The sequence below is a fragment of the Corapipo altera genome, unplaced genomic scaffold, assembly GCF_003945725.1.
Source record: "Corapipo altera isolate COAL_440 unplaced genomic scaffold, ASM394572v1 48b, whole genome shotgun sequence".
NCBI lineage: Eukaryota > Metazoa > Chordata > Aves > Passeriformes > Pipridae > Corapipo > Corapipo altera.
In genome coordinates this window covers 15,855,256-15,874,268 of record NW_020884884.1, presented here as the reverse complement: position 1 = coordinate 15,874,268, position 19,013 = coordinate 15,855,256, and the positions used below count along the sequence as shown (strand labels likewise).

At 36.1% G+C, this 19,013-nt stretch overlaps 1 protein-coding gene across 4 annotated transcripts in view; it reads right to left on the bottom strand.

The window, feature by feature from the left end:
- HEATR5B (HEAT repeat containing 5B) overlaps positions 1-19,013 on the bottom strand; it is a 57,498-nt gene that overhangs the window by 17,141 nt on the left and 21,344 nt on the right. For all 4 annotated transcript variants that reach the window (XM_027641264.1, XM_027641261.1, XM_027641262.1 and 1 more), the window contains 11 exons: positions 17,605-17,764; positions 14,746-14,935; positions 13,487-13,656; positions 11,955-12,099; positions 10,870-11,109; positions 8,799-9,047; positions 6,664-6,845; positions 5,494-5,562; positions 3,137-3,316; positions 2,222-2,459; positions 1,354-1,614 (listed from right to left, as the gene is read on the bottom strand). In XM_027641264.1, coding sequence (XP_027497065.1) covers positions 1,354-1,614; positions 2,222-2,459; positions 3,137-3,316; positions 5,494-5,562; positions 6,664-6,845; positions 8,799-9,047; positions 10,870-11,109; positions 11,955-12,099; positions 13,487-13,656; positions 14,746-14,935; positions 17,605-17,764 — 2,084 coding nt within the window. The remainder of the gene's footprint in view (positions 1-1,353; positions 1,615-2,221; positions 2,460-3,136; positions 3,317-5,493; positions 5,563-6,663; positions 6,846-8,798; positions 9,048-10,869; positions 11,110-11,954; positions 12,100-13,486; positions 13,657-14,745; positions 14,936-17,604; positions 17,765-19,013) is intronic.

The following is a 19,013-nucleotide window of genomic DNA, read 5'->3' as shown; positions in this document are numbered from 1 at the left end:
AAGATACATGTTTTTCTCAATTCTTCTTCCTTTAAAAGAAAAGAGAGTCTATGCATTAAAAAGACCAAAACTGTATTTGCTTCCTCTTCTGCATCAAGTCTTCCCCAAAATTTGGCAGGATAAAAAATAAACAGTGACAACAAGCAACTTGGACTACTGAACAGAAATCCATCTAAATCTAAAGATCTTTAAGTCAGACTTCTGAATTCTTCAGTTGTAAACTGAGTTTTATTTTCCTGAACTCTTTAAAATGTAAAGATAAATGAGATGAAGTTAAGCAATATTCATATTATACATATGGCACTTTATTCTGTTTTTAAATATCTGTATATCTCAGGAAACTGTTGGCATTTCTCAGATCACATCCACCCCTTAAAGCTGTTAGGTAACAACAAAGGACAACAGTGAGCGCTGTTCACAGACGAAAAACTGATACAAAAGCTACTCATGTGAATTGTCAAATATCGGTCTCTGCTGAACAGTGTTTTTATAAGGGTATTTTAATTAACCCTGCAGCTTTTGCATCTTTAAAGCACAAAATTTTGTATCATCTGTATTATAGAATCATAGAATCAAAGAATCAGCCGGGTTGGAAACGACCTCTGAGATCATCAAGTCCAACCCTTGATCCGCTACTGCCGTGGTTACTAGACCATGGCATTAAGTGCCACATCCACTCTCATCTTAAAAACCTCCAGGGATGGTGAATGCACCACTTCCCTGGGAAGCCCACTCCAATGCCTGATTACCCTTTCTGTAAAGAATTTCTTCCTAATATCCAACTTAAACCTCCCCCGGCACAGCTTAAGACCATGCCCTCTTGTCTTACTGATAGTTGCCTGGGAGAAGAGACCAACCCCCACCTGGCTACAACCTCCTTTCAGGGAGTTGTAGAGAGTGATGTCTGCCCTGAGCCTCCTCTTCTCCAGGTTAAACAGCCCCAGCTCCCTAATTCTCTCCTCATAGGACTTGTACTCAAGTCCCTTCACCAGCCTTGTTGCTCTTCTCTGGACCTGCTCCAGCACCTCAATATCCTTCCTGAACTGAGGGGCCCAGAACTGGACACAGTACTCCAGGTGTGGCCTCACCAGTGCTGAGTATATTACAGTGTAGAACAGTTCCTACTCATTTTATTTAATTACAATAATCATACTGACAAATATTCTGCCAATGCTCAATAAAGAACACAACAGACAGAGAGATAGAAAGGAGACATAGATTTTCAAAGCATTAATGTCCAGACATGTAATGCATCTTAAACCTTCTAGATTTCAGGCAAAGTATCTTTTCTTATTCCCATAGAGTTTCATACCATAATGTGCTGCTACTGAGCTCTTAACTTGTAACTCTTACCCAAAATTAAGTGCATTCGATCTTTGTTTATCTCTGGCAAAGATTTAGTGGCAGGTGGAGTTCCAGGTGTCTGGTTTAACATAATGGATGTAGCACGTTTCTGTGAACTGGGCATTGCTGCAGCAGTCTCTTCTGTTGACTCTGACACATTAAATCCTGTACTGTTCAGCCAAAGTGCCACTGCATGTAGTATGGGAGCCCAGGAGTTTCGGTAATGCAGTCTAGCTGTATCAATTGTTTCTGGAGTGTAAAATGCTCCTCCTGTTAAATTAGCAAAGCAAAGGTAAATTCTAAAATTATCTCTCAATAATAGACAACAAGCACGCACTTTAAATTTATCAGTATATTTATTCTGGGTGCGTTGGATCATGTAAACATTCAGGTATAACACTTGTTAGTGAGAGTAAATTCCAATTGTGTAGTAACATTGTAGCAACATCAGTACCTCTCATAAGAAAGTGTGCTGGCCATGATGAAGCAGTGAGCAGAGAGCAAAGGCAGGCACAGTCATCAGGTCTTGCAGCATTTTTCATATAGAACATTCACTCTTAACTCAGTAAAATAATGTAAGACATATCCACTCTAATCTTAGAGGCTGTGTTTTTCTTACAATAACATCTTTTTGCATTTCATATCAAGGTATTAGAGGTGCAGACGTATTCTTAATTCTACAAAGACATCGTTTTAATGACCTCAGTAATTCAGATAAAGAGTCTATTCATGCAGATTGAAGGGAAAAAGCTCGAAGTTGAAACTCATATTTCTATCACACACAGGCAGAAATTTTTCACTTGCAAAAAAACATGCATGCCAAGTAATTTATAGAATAATTCTGAAGGTTCAACTACAGTTTTCTTTCAGTGCTTACCATCTGGAGGAAGTTGGGTAGCAAATTCAGCTGGTAAAGTTAAAAGAGCGTAATCTTTCAGCGCAGCTAACCAGAGTCGGCTGAGCGCAGGCAGTTCAGGTTGTACAAGTGTGATCAAACTGTCTGGTGGCAACTCATCTACAGTACCAAAATCATCCTCATCCTCCTCTGTGCTCTTTAAAACACGCTTTGGTTTGGTCTCTGCTTCTTTCTTAATCTTCATGGCAACAACATACACCTAGAAGATATGAAAGTACATGCTGTGAGATTTTTAAAAGAAAGAAAAGCAGTAGCCTTTCCCTTGTGAATGTAACAGATTCCATACATTTACAACTCACCAGAAAATGACTGAAAGAGATTTTCAATACAACTACATTTTATTTATTTTTTTCCTTTTATTTCTATCAGTACATATATAACAGAGTCATAAATGGCATTTTCTTAAAATATTTTGGCTACACGCTTTTGTTTCTAAAACGTGTCAATCAGGAACACTTTGACAAACTCTTACTTAACTAGCTGCAATATTATGTCAGAATATATTTCAAAGTTGTTTGATTTCTGAGGGGTTTTTTGTGGGGAGGAGGGTTTGCTTTTTGTTTGCTTGGTTCTGGAGGCTTTTTAAGTTTAAGAGCCATAAGATGAGAAGAAATTCAAAATGTGATAGGGTATGAGTGTGTATTTTGACACAGAGAAGTGCAGTAAAACAAAAAACAATCAAGCCTCACTGTAAATATGGACTGACAGAATGGCAGAAAAAGCAACAGAGAAAGATATAGAGATTAAAACATCCCAGGAGTGAAAGTGCAACAGGTTTAGGAGGTTAGAAGGACAGGTGCAGCCAGGGAGGTGTGAGGCTGCTATTACCCTGTAAAATGTTTTCAATCTTTTAAAGATTTAATGGTCAATGTTTACCTCAGCCCATGCTTTCAGAACTGCAAGTTTTTCCATAGTAGTTGCACTCTCTCGGTAAAGCTGGCTAGAAGATCCCTTTCCTGCTTGCACTTTATCCAGGGAAGAGACAAGAAGGTTGTGAACTCGGCGAAGATCATTCAGGTCACTTACAACCCCACTTCCTATCCAAGCGCTACATACCTAGACAACAAAGTTTAGAATCATTCTAAACTAGCAAAAAAACCCAGCAACCTTATAAACAAAAAAATTTAATCAGTAAGAAAACAAAACCTAGAACAATCACCACCAAAAACTTAGCCACTCTCTTCCTGCTTAACACAAATAAACCTGAGGTTTTCCTTTTTTTAATTCCCATCCATGACAACAGAACTGCTCAGGTAAGTCGTTACAAAGGCTGTATTTGCAAGCATATTAACACTTAAAATAGTATTTTAATCCTCCACAAATATGTAGTAACAATTTTTTTATTCTGTTCCCAAGTGTCTGCTCAAATTGTTCAGGTAATGTGCCACTGCATTCCCTGTGAAGAATATACTGGACAGAAGTCAATAAAAGTACATCTTTAGAAACCCATGCCTCTCTAATTAATATATAAGGCTCCATACTAATGAGAAGTTTCAAATCACTATTGTCAAGAAAACACCTAGAAATGAGGGAAATATAAATCTTTGAAAAAATTGGTTATGATTTGGAACCAACAGTTCTATATCTAGAATAATCAATATAAGACATGGTGGACAGACAGTTGGGTGTCTCTTTACTTTTCAATTGAATTAAATGGATCCAAATAGGTACTTAAAATAACAAGCATCACACAGATCAGCTGCTCCTGGCTAATGCTATACATTGGCATTCATTCTCTGAAACACATTCATGCCCAGTCATAATGCAGACAACAGAATAATTTCGGTGCAACTGCTTTTCTACAAAGATAAAAAGGGACAAATTCTTTCAGAAGAACTGCTCTTATTCTAGTGATGACTCTACAAGGATGAGGAACAGAAGCAAAAAAGCCAAGCAGTTCAGGTTTTACAAACTCTTTATCCAAGGCATTTTTGACCAATCTCCAATTTATTTATTTTGCTTCTAGAGAACCAGTTCCATGAAAGCCTCTGAGGAAGGGACTCTCATGATCTGGAATGATGGACATATTTAAAATAATGTAAAAACAAACATCAAAAGTGTCCCAAAGATGTACAAGACAAAGCTGTTGAAAACATCTCACAAATCCATTATTCATTCGCAGTAGGACTAAGACCAGCTTCAATCTTGCCGCTCAGCAAGTCAACACCTGTTTCATTCATATGAATACATAAAAATAACAACATCCAACTCGTTCAGTGAAGCTTCTCTCTGTTCATGTAACTTCTAGAGAGAATTCAATATCCAAAACTAATCTCTAACCATTTGATCCTGTACATGCACACATCCACTTTGAAATCAGCTGAACAGAGAAGATTTTGACAACTTATACAGAATAAGTTTTCACACAAACTGCCTCTTCATCTCGTTTTAAATGCACAGAAGCATTCTGTAAGTCAGGATGGATATAGACTTTTCTATGTGTAGATACCAAATTATGCAGTACTTGATCTATCCTTACAAGTTTAGCTGGAAATTAAGATTATAAAAGAACAAGACAAAGTCACACTCCTTCTGGACCAAATTCACTAAACAAAACTCACGTACGCAGCATTATTGTTTCAAAACTGATGTTTGCATAGATAATTAAACTGCTGCTTTAAACTACAGTAGTAATTTCACTGTGCAAAACACATTCCAAATACTACCACAGCTATGTTGCTGATAGTTGGTTTAAACTACAGTACGCAAGATCACACACAAGAAAAAAACCACACACGAGCAAAAAAAAAAAAAAAAAAATTACCAAAATTTCACTAACAAGTTGTTATTATGGTTGTAATGAGAATGTTCAGATCTTCTAAATTGTAAAATCTAAAATAGAGCATTAAACTGAATGGAAGTTTAGTGTTGGAAGGTACATTATTAGTAATCCAAGTATTTGATCAGACTGAAAGAAAACTCAATAAATACATTACTCTTGGTCTCATTAAGCAAAGGTTTTTTTCCTTTTTTTTTTTTTCTTGTAGCAACAAACGCAGAATTGACATGAAGACATAATTAGTTTCAGACACGTTTATGTAGCTCCCTAAAAGGACTTCTGCATTTCTGAGGAACAAAATACATTACTAGAAAACTCAAAAGATGCAAAAACATCACAGCCTAAGTTTACAGCATCTTCCAGACATTTGATACTACTTCTCTTTTGCATCCTTTTTCCAAAGAGAAGGAAAATTAGTTTTTTGCTCATAGGATCTGAACATTTTCCTTCATACCTGACAGGCCTTTGCAGTTATATCGGATGGTGTATCTTGGGAAAAAGCCGGCCTCAGAGCAGCTCCAACCTATTGATAGGAAGAAAAATTAAGAAATCCAACTAAAACAACAGGGATACAACATTGTTTATCTCATCTTGTTTAAGGCTCAAGGACCAATACAAAACAAGTAAGACAAAATTCCTAATTTTGGCATTATAGTTACACCCCAAACGTATCCTTGCGGTCTAGAACATACTTGCAATACCATTCTTTAAACAACAACTACAAAGTCTTAAACCACCTTTTTCCTGTTTGCTCATTGTCTTTTTTAAGTCTCAACTACCTTTGTCAAATATGTGGTAGTATCTTATGTTAATGAGTATCCTTTTAATCATTCAAGTATTACAGGTGAAATTTTTGCTAAGGCTCAATAAGTCAATGACCTTTTGATGTCCAAAGGAATAGAAGTGTGAAATCAAATATTTATGGCTGGATTTGCATCAGGTTCCTCAAATGACAAATACTGACCAAAAAAAGCCTTTTAGGCAGTTGCTGTAAGGCAGCATTTTTCTGAAACAAAAGGAATCAAGTCAAAGAGAAGAAGTAATGGCTACAGCTCCAAAGAAGGAAGGAAAAAAAAGGGTAGAAAGTGAAAAGTATGAAAGTCTGCCTTTAAAAAGTATTGAGAAAGATCTTGAAGACACAGTGAAGACAAAGGAGGTGAAAATATTCAGCTACACAAGAAAAAAAAGCAGTAATACCCTAAAATAAATCTTCAACTGTCTATTTCCCATTGGTATACTTTTGTAGTTTTCTTTTAAACAGAAGTATATTCACTCATTTCCAAGAAAACAGATTTATTAGATTAGATCTAGAACTGATTCAGCTGTATTTTCCAATTCCTAATTCTACAAATGAAAAGCCACTTTTGTCAAAAATTTAGTCTAACTTACAACATTTGGCTTTCAAGCTACTGAATTTCTCATTTTGTCAGCTACTGAACTACAATAAATAAAAAGAGATACAAAAATAAAACTTGAAGAGGTAAATAAGCGTGTCTCTTCAGCACAGTTTCACACAGAGAAAAATCTCCTCACAGGTCTTTTGAAGTTACAAAATGTTCTCAAAGTTAATACTGGCATATTGGCACAAATACACAATTTCCTGAACTTATAAAGGAGGTCTCACATTTGCCTGATACTGCTCCAGTATCACATGGCCTGGAAACTCTGGCTCAGGAACAGATGCAAATTTCTTGATAATGTCTTCAAGAGCCTGAAGACCCGCCATTCGTAGCTGGTTGCTGTGATCAGTCGCAGCCATGAATGCCATTCGAATAAGGTCAGAGAGATGGAGTACTAAGAAGTCATCTTAGAACAAAATAGAAAGAGCTATTTAGTAACTTAAAAGACAGCTAACATGACAGATACATGTAACATTTTCCTCACTGACATGTATAACTTTTACCTATCGGTTTTCAAAGGTCCACATTTAAGGAATGGAAGAAGGAAGGAAAGAATGTTACCTAGTATTCTTGCTCACCTTTACCCCCTTAAAGTGATTCTATGACTCCTATTCCTAAAACAACCTTAAAAATTGCATAGAATAGAGCATGTAAGTGTAGCTAAGTAGCATAGAATATATTAAAACATTTCGTAAAACCTACAGGAAGTCTTCAAGGCAATTCCTGCTCCTGCTCAAGTCCTATGCTTATAGTGACCCCTGTTGATGTCAAGCTTAAACACTTAAAACTGAGTATGCCTCTAATTCTGCTCCCAAAAACCACATCCAAGGCCATAAGCAAGCAGTAAAGAACAATATTTAACCCAGTAACATTTCTGAAAGGATTATTCTTCTGTATTTATTCAGTTTATTTATTTTCTTACTCTCAATTTGAAATTACCGTATGTTGTACAACTAATATGAAAATAAACTACTTTAAAAATCTAGTGTGACTAACAAAAAATATAAATTGTCTAAGCTATTTTGAAGTCTCAAGGTAAAAAAAAGAAAAATTATTTTGTGGTTGAAGCTTTTCAGAGGCACGTCAGTAAAGAAGGACTGGAAATCACATAAAAACTATAAAGTGATGAAGTCTGCACTTACTTTTTCAGACCATCAAAGACAGTAGTAAAATTTGAGTATTTTGAAGCTGAATTTGGGGGGTAGAAGTTTGCTGAGTTTTCCTTTTTACAGTGATACCAAACACATCACAGTTTACTTTAAAAAAATTTAGAGATATAAATTCTCATGATTATAATATGCAATCCTCTGTAGGATTCTATAAGCAGTAGTTATTCTGTGATTTTCGCTGTAATACAATCCCATCTCAGAATAAACTTTGCCCAAACTCTTCCTTTCTAGTCTTCAAACAGTGACCTCAGCCTCAAATCAAGTCAAAAGCTGGATTCTCACAAAACCAATGCACAGTGCTGGAACCAGGTTGCACCAAAGCAACATAGGCAAAGCCTTGGTAACTCTCCATATCCTAACAGACACTAAACCTCAATGACACAGACACTAAAATCCATTGATCTCACACATTCTGGCATGCTCACAGCATTCATCCTATATACACAAGGTCCTCACAAGCACTACATTTGTGAACACAAGCAATCATTACAACAGCACAACCAATACAACATGGACAACTTAAGGACAGAAGCCTCTCACTATCTGTTCAAAAACCATTTCTTCACAAAACAACTATGTGAGATATGACCTCTCAATTTTGATTCTCTAACTCATAAAAGTACGTTTGAAACATGAGCTTGAAAACCAAGCTCATGGTATCACTCTCATGGATACCAAAAGAATAGACTTTTAAAAGTCCATGTCTTTTTATAACTCCCTCCCACATCTCTCTCTCCACAGCCAATTATGTAGCCTTATGTCCTCTTTTTTTCTTTCCTAGCACCCCTTCAGTCTGGAGATGATAACGTAATCTCTTAAATTCAATTCATTCTGTCATTACATTGAACTGTGAAACCATTCCCAGCTCGCCCTTAGCTACAAGTTTATTGCTTCTGTTTCAGACTTGAGAAAAGGTTTGCATATCTAGGCGTTTTTTTTCCCTAAGCACATGAGTCTGTTAGAACCTAGATTTTCCACCAAACCTCATTCTTTGTGTTCATGGTACAGAAATTACAGTATTATATGGTTACAGTTTTATTGACTTTTGCTGGACATTTCCTTTGGGTTTGGCCATGAAAGGATAAGTGCTTATACTTTTTTCTTGATTGTGTAATCTTAAGCTATAAAAAGGTGTCAAAAATAAAATAAAATAAAAAATTAAAACCAAAACATGCATGTTCTGTAATTACTTTTTGGGTTTTTAAGTCTGGCTAAACGAGCCAGTGCCAGATCGAAGTGTGCCTTGTTGGCATTCTCACACAGCATGATAATTCGGCACAGACAGTCTGCTGCAAACACACGAGTTGCCCAGCGAGGTGCTACAGAAGGCTTGGACTTATCCTCTTCACCCAAGGTGGTAAACATTGTATCATCATCCATCTCATCTTTCTTCTCTGATTCCTCATCCTTCCCTCCTAAGGGAGCAGCAGTGCTCATGTCTACAACAGAGAACAATTAAAAGGGGAAAAAAAAAATCCCACTGTTACAATCCATAAAAGACACCTAAGGACAAGAATTCAAGTCTTTCCTTACACTGAGATTCAGAACAGACTAATTCATCCATTAAAACAACATTTGACACACATCAAAAAGCAAAGGAATATCAGTAAAACAAATGTTTTTCACCTCTAATCTGGGTTATATTACCCTTTATTTGTCTTAAACAATATGAAATAAATTCCTGTAACATCCATTTGCCACAGGCACAAACTACAGTTGAATCCCATATCTAAACTTCTCAGCTTTGAAAATTAACCCATTAAATTACCAATAAACAGAGTAAGGAGATTATCAGGCTCAGAATCAAGAATCAGCTTATCTTTGAATTATTCAACCTCTGTTTCAAGTAAAAGATAAAGTGCCAGTTAAACTGAAACAAAACTACAAAGCTCCATGCCATGGGACAGATACACAGCCAAATAGGCAGTTTATGGCACCCAAAAACGTAATTAACATTAAAAAAATTCTTTTCTCTAAGTGTGGCTTTGCAACTTCATTTCAGAAAATAAAATTGCTTCAGGGATCACATAAAAAATCAAAAGCCAAACAGGGACAAAAAAAACACCTCACCAAACATGTATATACACTTCTGCTATTCAGAAATGAGAACATAAGTTCTCATAAGTTCTCATAAGCTGAATGCCAAGATACTGACAAAAATTACTCCAGAAATAATTAGAGGAAAACGAGAAGAAATTATTGCAAGGGTAACCCATCCCAACTGAGGCACGCTTCTTAGAAAGTCTAAATTAAAACTACTGAAGAGCCAAGACATCCAATAAAGAAAAAGGTTGTGGCAAATAAAACATGGATGACACCAGTTCATAACAAGTGTTTTGAAAGGGCATCCAGGATCTTATGTAGATGATTTGTATATCTCTGCTTAAAAAGCAAGATTTTGGATCAAAGTAGTTCAAAGTGAAGTTGTTGGCTTAAAGCACACCTGAGAGAAATTTATTTAAATATGGTTCTCTGAGATTATGTCACCTACTAATAAATAAATAAGAAATTGGACAACCATGTTAAAAACCTTAAGACCCATCCCACATGAAATGATAAAAGGACATGTCAACTTCAAACTTGGGAAATGAGGTCTTTCTCACTGGGCAGATATGTGGTAACTACAATACAGAAAGAAATCACTGGTAGCATCACTCATCAGTAAATGTAAAGCTGGCAGCATTTAGAAACAGCTTCAGGATGAACTCACATGCCAATAAACAAGTATAAATGCAAGGGAAGTGAGTAGAATCTGCATCACAACTACCCTACAAGCTGAAAAACAGGAATAAGGTCACAGAGGACAAAATCTGTGCAAACAAATCTTCAGAAGCTGAGCAACAAACAAAAGTTTCATCACCATGGTAACCCACCATCACATCAGTAACTCATAAAACCTCATAAAAGAAAACTCAGAATGTATACAGCACTCTTTTTTCTGTACAATCTTGATGTATAATGGCTAAAAAGAATGTCTGCTTTCACTAAGATACTGAAATGTCAGAGTTATAAACACACTGCTTCTCCCTTGGAAATCCTCCTTTAAGCAGCCTACGTTTTAATCTTAAAAGCAATATTCTGAAACTTAACATTGATGATTTCTTCTTTCTAAGGGATTTTTAATGCACTGTAATCAAAGTTCTATATGCAATATGACCTACATCTTAACTAGGATAAAAGACAAGCTCCAAATCAATATTGCTAGAACACGCTAATACTAAGAACATATTGTTGTTTCTGTGAACAATACGGAACACTTACCACTTGAAGCTGCAAGGACATCCTTACAAAGCATTAGCCAGTGAGAAAGGTTTTCTACTGCCAGCGACGAAAGCATATGTCCCAGAGTGTCATGGATATCTGAGCACAACTTCCGATCAGTCTCCCGATCCAACATTCCAAAAAGGACACCTTCGAGCCCTGTCTCTGTTATATTGACCCCCTGATGCCGGGAATGAGCATCTCGACGAGAACCAGCTCCCGGTGCAAAAGGATTAACATCTGCAAAATGATAACAAGAAATCTTTTCTGAAATCAGTAGTTCAGTTTTAAAATCCAGAAAAACAGACTAGAATTGGATATTGTGTATTTGTGTGTGTATAGTCCAGTCAATGATACATTAAGATGTCACTGATTTTTTTCTGAATTAACACTAGAAAGATTTTAATATAGCAATTAATTTTATCTGCAAGGGAAATAACACTGCCAAGTACTACTTAAAAAAAATATCTCACTATTTTTTCAAGGTACATACCCCCAAAATTTGTAAAAAAAACCCTAGTAGTATTGGACTCTAAAAAATCTTTCCAGAGGCAGATTTAACTGGTGTGATTTAATGAGTAAGCTCATGATTCTATGTTTGAATGAAGACTGTGCTGAGCCTCCTATTTTCAAAATAAAATGATACATCTAAGAATTGAACCAACCAGCAAAGTCTATACCTTTGCAGATGTGGTGCTAACATAACATAACAGAACCAAATATCTTGATCAAACAGCATATAATTAAGTCAATTTTCAAAATAACAAGAGCTGAAATACCAGAAAAACTGTAAAATGTTTCTGCTGTATATATACTGTGTTCCCTATTTGACTGCCAGCTTTAATGAGGCAGAGAAGTTTAACTCTGAGCTTAACAAACAGCTAAATTCTAAAAGAAATTCAAGAGGTAATCAGGGGTGTGACCAGAATTTATTGAAGCTGGAAGGGACAGTTTAAGGGTTTTTTTCATTTGGGGGGAGGGAAGCAGGTGTTTCAGCTTTTTTTTCCCCTCTTTCTAAAGGCGCACACATAGGCGCACATGCGCACTCAGCTGTTACAGAAAGGCCACGTGTCAGAAATACGTACTGATGCCACTGTTTTCTTTGTCTCCAGTGTTTTTTGCTAAGCTCATGGCATATTCACATACTTCTGATGCTTCCCTCTGAGCAAGCTGTCGTAAACACGCAACTGCAGCCCGGCGAAGCAGCAAGTGAGAGCTGCACAAATGAACCTAAAAATCAGAACCATTACAGATGAGTGAACTGCTGCACCCCAGTATCAATAAATCGATGCTGCTAAGGACTAAAATCATTCTACTTTTCAGTTTTATGCCCAAGTGTGATCTGCTGGGTACCAGGTCCTGGAAGTTCAGAAGTAAGCACTTTTTATAATATACAAATATGAAAATAAAACTGACATACATAGAGCTGTTACCTGGTTAAAAGAGATAAAAGCATAAATATTGGAACTACTGTGCCAGTGTAATTTAGGTTAATTACCATTTCCAATCTGCTATACTCTAGTAGCACTATGCCTCATAGTCTCCTATAGCCGTAAATCATATTCTTTTAAACAAAAATCCATCATCTGGTGCACCACACATGACAGCTATCATAAAAACTTCCATTTCCAATTTGTAACAGAATCTTATAGCAGTAAGTTCTTAGAAGCCTCTCAGTAAGACAGCATCAGATTTCTTTGCTAACCAACACTGGCTTTTAATTCCTTTGAATCACCTCAAGTGCAAGCAAATATTTTTCTTTTGGAAGAAATGTGCATGGTCTCTATTTTCCTGAGAGGAAGTAGCTGCACAGAGAAGTGTATGTTTTTCCACAGTGAAAGAGACGAAGAGTGCTCTTTAAAAAACTGATTCTTTATTTATCTTGGGATAATTTGTTTTTAATAAACCAAACACACATTTGCTTTCTTCGTATTAAGTTACTATGTGGACGGAAAATGCTTTCCTAAATGAAAGGATTGTATAGTTTATAAAGCATTTTAACAGTAGATCTATATTCGACATAGGAATATACAAGATTTCACTCCTGAAAAAACAAGCAGACTTTAAAGAATTTCTAAACATCACACTGAGGTTGTTTTAATGGAACTAAAATGCAGTACATTTGGGAGATTTAATTAAAGAGTATTCCCTGCTTCAAATTACAAAACAAATAACTAGAAGTCATGAAGCCAATGCAGAAAGAAGAAATTAAAACTAGACTGTAGAACTGTACGGTTTAATTTTAATACCAGGCATTAATTCCATTTAAAAGCGAATCTGAAAAGTTTGCTAATGCAGCAGGGAAGGCAGACCTTGCCTACATATTTGTAGTATGAAGAAAGGCATAAGATAACTCAGAGGAAACCCTATCAAACTAAGTATAATTTGAAAGTAAGGAATATGAGAAAAGAAAATGAAAATAGCATCTGCTTAGCAGAAAACAAACAGGAAAAGGTTTCAAAACAGCACTAGTTATTCATGTATGAACTTCACTGTCTGTAGCATTACGCTTATTACATATGGGTATCCTTGACATCTTGCTAAGTACTTCCCCTTATCCTCTGCTAAACACATGCATAAAACTTTGAGGAACAAAAGGGATGCATTTTGTACTCACACAAAGACTGGGAACCAGACTGGACAGGTTGACATGCCGTGGTGCAAACATATGAAGCTGCTGAAGACAGGATATAGCAGCTGCCTGAACAAGTGAGTCTGAATGGTCTTGTGTGATTGCACATCCCACCAAACAGGAAGAACGGATCGTTGAAATTGTAGCTCCATTACCTAATGATGTAATATGATATCCTTAACACAGCAAAACTTTTGTATGACAACTGTGGACTTTAAGGCTTTGAGAAGCTTTAATGCTTCAAAGTTGACAGATTAACATGCAATTTTTCTGAATTCCCACGAAAATTAGAAACACTACAGAGTGTTTTGGTATTTCTTTTTAAGATCAGTTAAACCATGTCCTGTCCAAATGAAATTCTGGATTGATAATCTCCAGTCAGAAATATTTTGAGACTACCTTCCCAGAAGATCAAAACATTATCTGAATTTAGATTCTAAAAGTCTCTTTCCTTCTATATATATGAGCAACATTTCACGCACTGAACTATTTCCTAAAATATCAAGTAACTCTCAAGCTAGCATATATGTATGCAGGCAATTTTAACTAACATACAAAAAATATAAGTTCAATTAAACCATCTAGAAATATTTCATAACTAGAAACTTAAGTCCAGTTATTTAGAGTTAAAATTTCACTAGTAGTCAGCTCTCTGGCAATGCGTCAAAGACTATCCCATAAATATTCCTAAAAATCCCAGTTAGACAAAGCTACAAATCTGTGTTTTTAACACCTGAGGTACAGAATTTCAGAGACATGACAAGATCTTGGTCTCTACAGTAAGGTACGGTGATGTAAAAATATCAAGAATGAATGGAAATGAGCTACAGTTCATAATATTATCAATTATTTCAAACTTAAGCTCTTGCCATCATTTAAAAATAAAATAATCATATGTTAAAAAAGCAGAGGAAAAACCCTGCCTCATCCCCCAACTGCACAACAAAAACATACACAACAAAAGCAAGGGTTTCATTGCTTACCTACCAAGCAAATTTGCCATTAGCCAGAACACCATACATCACTTCAACTTCTTTATATAAATCTCTAACTGCAGTCAAAAAAGCCCCAAGCAGTTATAAGTAGCATCAAAACTGAGGTTGCTTGCAGGACTGTAACCAAATTAGTCAACATCACCTGCCACCATCTGCAACTAACAAAAACTTGTATTCTTCCATTTAAGATTACAATATCATCTTTATACAAGGTAGAATTTTTTGTTCTCTCTTCAAATTCCCACTGACCTTGCAGCTCAGGTCCAACAGTAGTTATTATAGCTCCAAGACATCGGCCTAGGCACTGATGTACTTCTGTATGTGATGGTGGCACAGTTAAGAGCAGAGTAAGAACCAGAGAAAGCGTTGGCTCCACGTACCCACGGTACATTGGTCCACTAGAATCTACTATCAAGGCAAGCGAATGGAGAGACCAGGTCTATCAAAAACACAAAGGAATATTTTTTTAGTAATGCATTCAGGAAATTAGTTTTATATGCAGATGGAGCCCAGCTCCATACATCCACTCTTAAACATGTCTGGTTACCTACTCTGACTCCAGAAGTGCTTCAAAAGTCTCAGGAGCTCAAGTAATCACCTGAGAGTTTAAACATCTCTAACATACTCTTTGGTTATCAGCAGTTCTGCGGATAGTGGAGATAAGATGACAAAGAATTTGAGAAAAAATATTTTTAAGCACTTTCAGGAAGAAAAATACAAACACAAACAACATATCTACTTAAAACAAAAAGGAAAAAAGAGAGGTGACTCAAGGCAGGAAAAAGACAGAATCATTCCACTGTAAAACTGGATGCAGCGTCTGAAATGGGCAGCTAACAAAGTCCTTAGTGGGGAGTGCCTTTTACAGTCCAGTAGGAACTGATTTTCATGACAAGTTGAAAGGCTTACAAGCATTTTCTAATTTTCTTATTAGAGGCTGCAAGAGAAGAAAGCAGTGCTGTTCAGTCAGTGTACTACAGCATGAGGAAAAAAATGGTGAAAGATCCGCCCATTTCGGTTGCAAGATCAGTACATAAAAGAGCACAGTAATTCATTGCAATTGCCAAAGTAAGAAGTGGGCAAGAGGACAGTCCTTCAGAATACTGACATTTCACAGGAAAAAAATTCCACTGACAGACCCGAAAACATTAGCTATTTCTCCCCAGCATCCTACTAAATGATCTTATTTTACAATTTTCTTACAATAAATACATGAAAAGACTATGATAAAAGAATATTACTATTAAAAAGCTAGACCCTCAGGAATAAGCTGGAAAACCTGCTTTTAAAACTGCTCCTTTTCAATTGTCTCTAATGTAATTCAAAGACCATTAGCACTAGCAATCATGTAACTACTTCTACAGTCCTAACCCCATGGTAGCACATTATGGTAGCTTATCCTTCCATTCCTGTAAATTTCCATTACTCATATTTCCATACAGTTTCTGTATATCCACACTGATCTAGTGAGGGATGAGGTTTAAAAGCTTAGCTTTTCCCACTGGCCTAGTGCTGTATTCTCAACAGAAAATAAGGTAGATATGCAAGTCCCACCAGGACTTCCACTTCATATTTTACTTCCTTTTTTTGTTCATAAAACAATAACCTTTCCATACCTTACCTACTCATATATGAAGTTAGTTAGATATGCAAACTGCACGTACTCTTACCTTAAGTAAACCAGGGAAATTCAAGAGAGACTTTAAATTGCATTTATAGATTTTTTTTAAAAAACATTATCTTCAAGCAAAACTAGGCTTGTTTTCCCAAGTGATAAGCTTTGTTACTTTGATTTCTTTTTTATTGCTCTGAGAGAAAGAAATAAGAAGGTACTCTAACAGTTTAAACCAAGGTGAAGTATGATTCCGTATAGTTAGTGGAGGCTTCAGCTTCTCAATTTGTGGGTATAAAGTGCCCCTATTCGTGGGTGGCACACAACTTCCTGCTGCTAAAGCTTAATAATCACTATTCCAGATAATCATTTCCTTGCAGTAACTTGTGAAAAGAATGACAAGAAGTTACCTATTATATCATGCAATTATACCATAATCTTTGAAGTACAATAATTACAGACAAAACACTTGCTTTTACTCCAAATAGGTTTCTTTTTAGTTTTTTTTTCCTTCTGAAGTAATTCTTTTAGTGCTTTTTTTCTCTGCTGGAGAAAAAAAAATCAGCACTTTTCTCTCTAAAATTTTACTATAAAGACACATGTAGTGGTCCATCTAGCCCCCTCTTTACAGCAGCAGCCACAGACACTTAATGGAAGTCTTAAAAGACAGACCGAGACACTGACCTCTCCTATTTCTCTTGAGAGATAAGACAGCATTTTCTCCCAATTTTCCAGTATTTTCACTTTAGAAGTGTTCTGAACTGTATAGTGTCTACACATATTCAGCAACTCCAAAAATGTTACTCTTTAAACAGCATGTTTAGTCCCCTTTCTACTCCACCAGCAACTTTTAGCAGTCAAGTTGTCCTCTTTTGAGACTTTACATGTCTATAGTCCATAGTAGATAGAAACCCCTTCTCGACTTAGGCTTGTCTTAGACTTAGCTACTGCTAGTTCTCCTTCTGTCCCCTAACTGCAGTTTAACTTGCAACAGACTTCTGTTTTCATAATATAACCTCCCAAAGATGATGTACTGCCATACTGCATATATATCACATATACAGAAATTACTTGACAAAGACAACTACTGTTCATCACCTGAGACTCCAGTAACTGATCACATGTTAACCATTAGCCAGTTATTAAAATTTCTGTTTAGGTAGCTAAAATAAAACTAGCACATTTTGCTTTACAATTAAAGTCAGTTAGGAATATGATCACAGTGCATTACTCTGGCACAGCTGACAAGCAGACACTTGAATTAACGTGACCACTTGCAACTGCCTCCCTAACTAGCTATAAGGTTATGTTTTAATTGCACAACATTTTTGGGATTTTGTACTGTAAGAGTTTATAAGGGAAGTTGCACTTTCTTTGTGTTCCCTGGCACATGCTACATGTCTTACATGTCACAATTAAAGCACAGAACAGTAATTTAATTGTTAATTTTCATCCTGAACATTTTAAAATAGTTTTGCGGTGATTGCTTTTTTTACCTGGACTTCAGGAGAGGTTCCATCCTGTGCCAAAGCCAAGAGAATACTGACACTAGTTTTCAGATGCTGTCCAGAACCTATTCCACCAACATACCGATGGAGACAGCCCAGAGCCAAGGAATGGCCTGTTCTTGATACAACGTCTCGAGCAGATTTTAACCTATCAACGTTTAAATAAAAGCAAATCATATCATTCACTAGGTTTGTTACAAAGAACCTTTGAAGTACCATAAGAGTGCAAAAAACTAACAGAATTTTGTAGGCCACCCTAGAAGAGCTAGAGAAGCTTTAACAACAAAAGCAAAAACAATATACTTAATCTACATTGCTATTAACCCAGATTACATAAAAGACAAGTGAAAACAAAAAGCTATTTTAATAGCTTTTTTCTTTCTTTCTGGTCAGAACTTGACATTTTGGATGAAGAAGAGTTTTGGAAGGATATAGAAAAAGAATTGAGAGTTTACCAGTGTTTCCCAGCAGACTAATTTAATAATCAGAAAAGTCATTGCTAAACCACTGCAATGAAAACGGAACCAAGAATGAAAAGGAATCAAAAATAGAAAAATGACAACACATACTGATAAACGACAAAGAAATCCACAGCTACATCTTCCACTACAAAGTATAGGTTTTAATATAGCTGTTTTCTTCTACAGTTGATTTCTATGACTTTTCCAATAAATCATTTTAATTTTTTTTTAAATACCGAGCCTTTTATTAATGAAACTAAAACAGAACATATAGCATTTTGAATGATCTAGTTGTATGAAGCAGACTTACTGAATATTTTCCACAATATTTCTGCTTCTGAATGCATGTCACATACATAACTCAGTAATTAAAAACCTTTTCAGTGGGTGGGGAAGAGAGATAAAAGGATTTCCTAATTAGGACAAAGAAGGATTTTTTTTCCCCTGATTGTCTGTATATTAGATACATGCATGCTCTTAGTCATCAGTGAACAACAAAGCAAATGCACATCTCAAACATACAAAAATTACTTGACAGTGTTAACAGAATGACAATCATTAACAACTTTACCCTAGACAAGAAACCAAGAAAATAGTCCCAGCAATAGAAATTCAAGGGAAGACAGTAAGCATGATGTACTTTATTACAAAATAAAAGGAGGAGAAAAATTGAGTTGCCCAGAGGTAGGAGAGCTGGACTGAGGGTATGTGCATGCAGCCTGACCAGCCAAAAACATGGGTTGCAGCCTTGAGGCAGTTGCATTCTCTTTCACAAATAGGCTGATGCCTTAAATTTAAGCACAAAATTGGGAAACATATTGTCTCATTATTTCTACCAGACATCTTTCTAAAGGCCCAAGATAAACAACAGAATACAAAAAAAAATATGGGCCAGTACATAAGTTAAATCGATGTGGAAAGAGGATGTTTTAATGA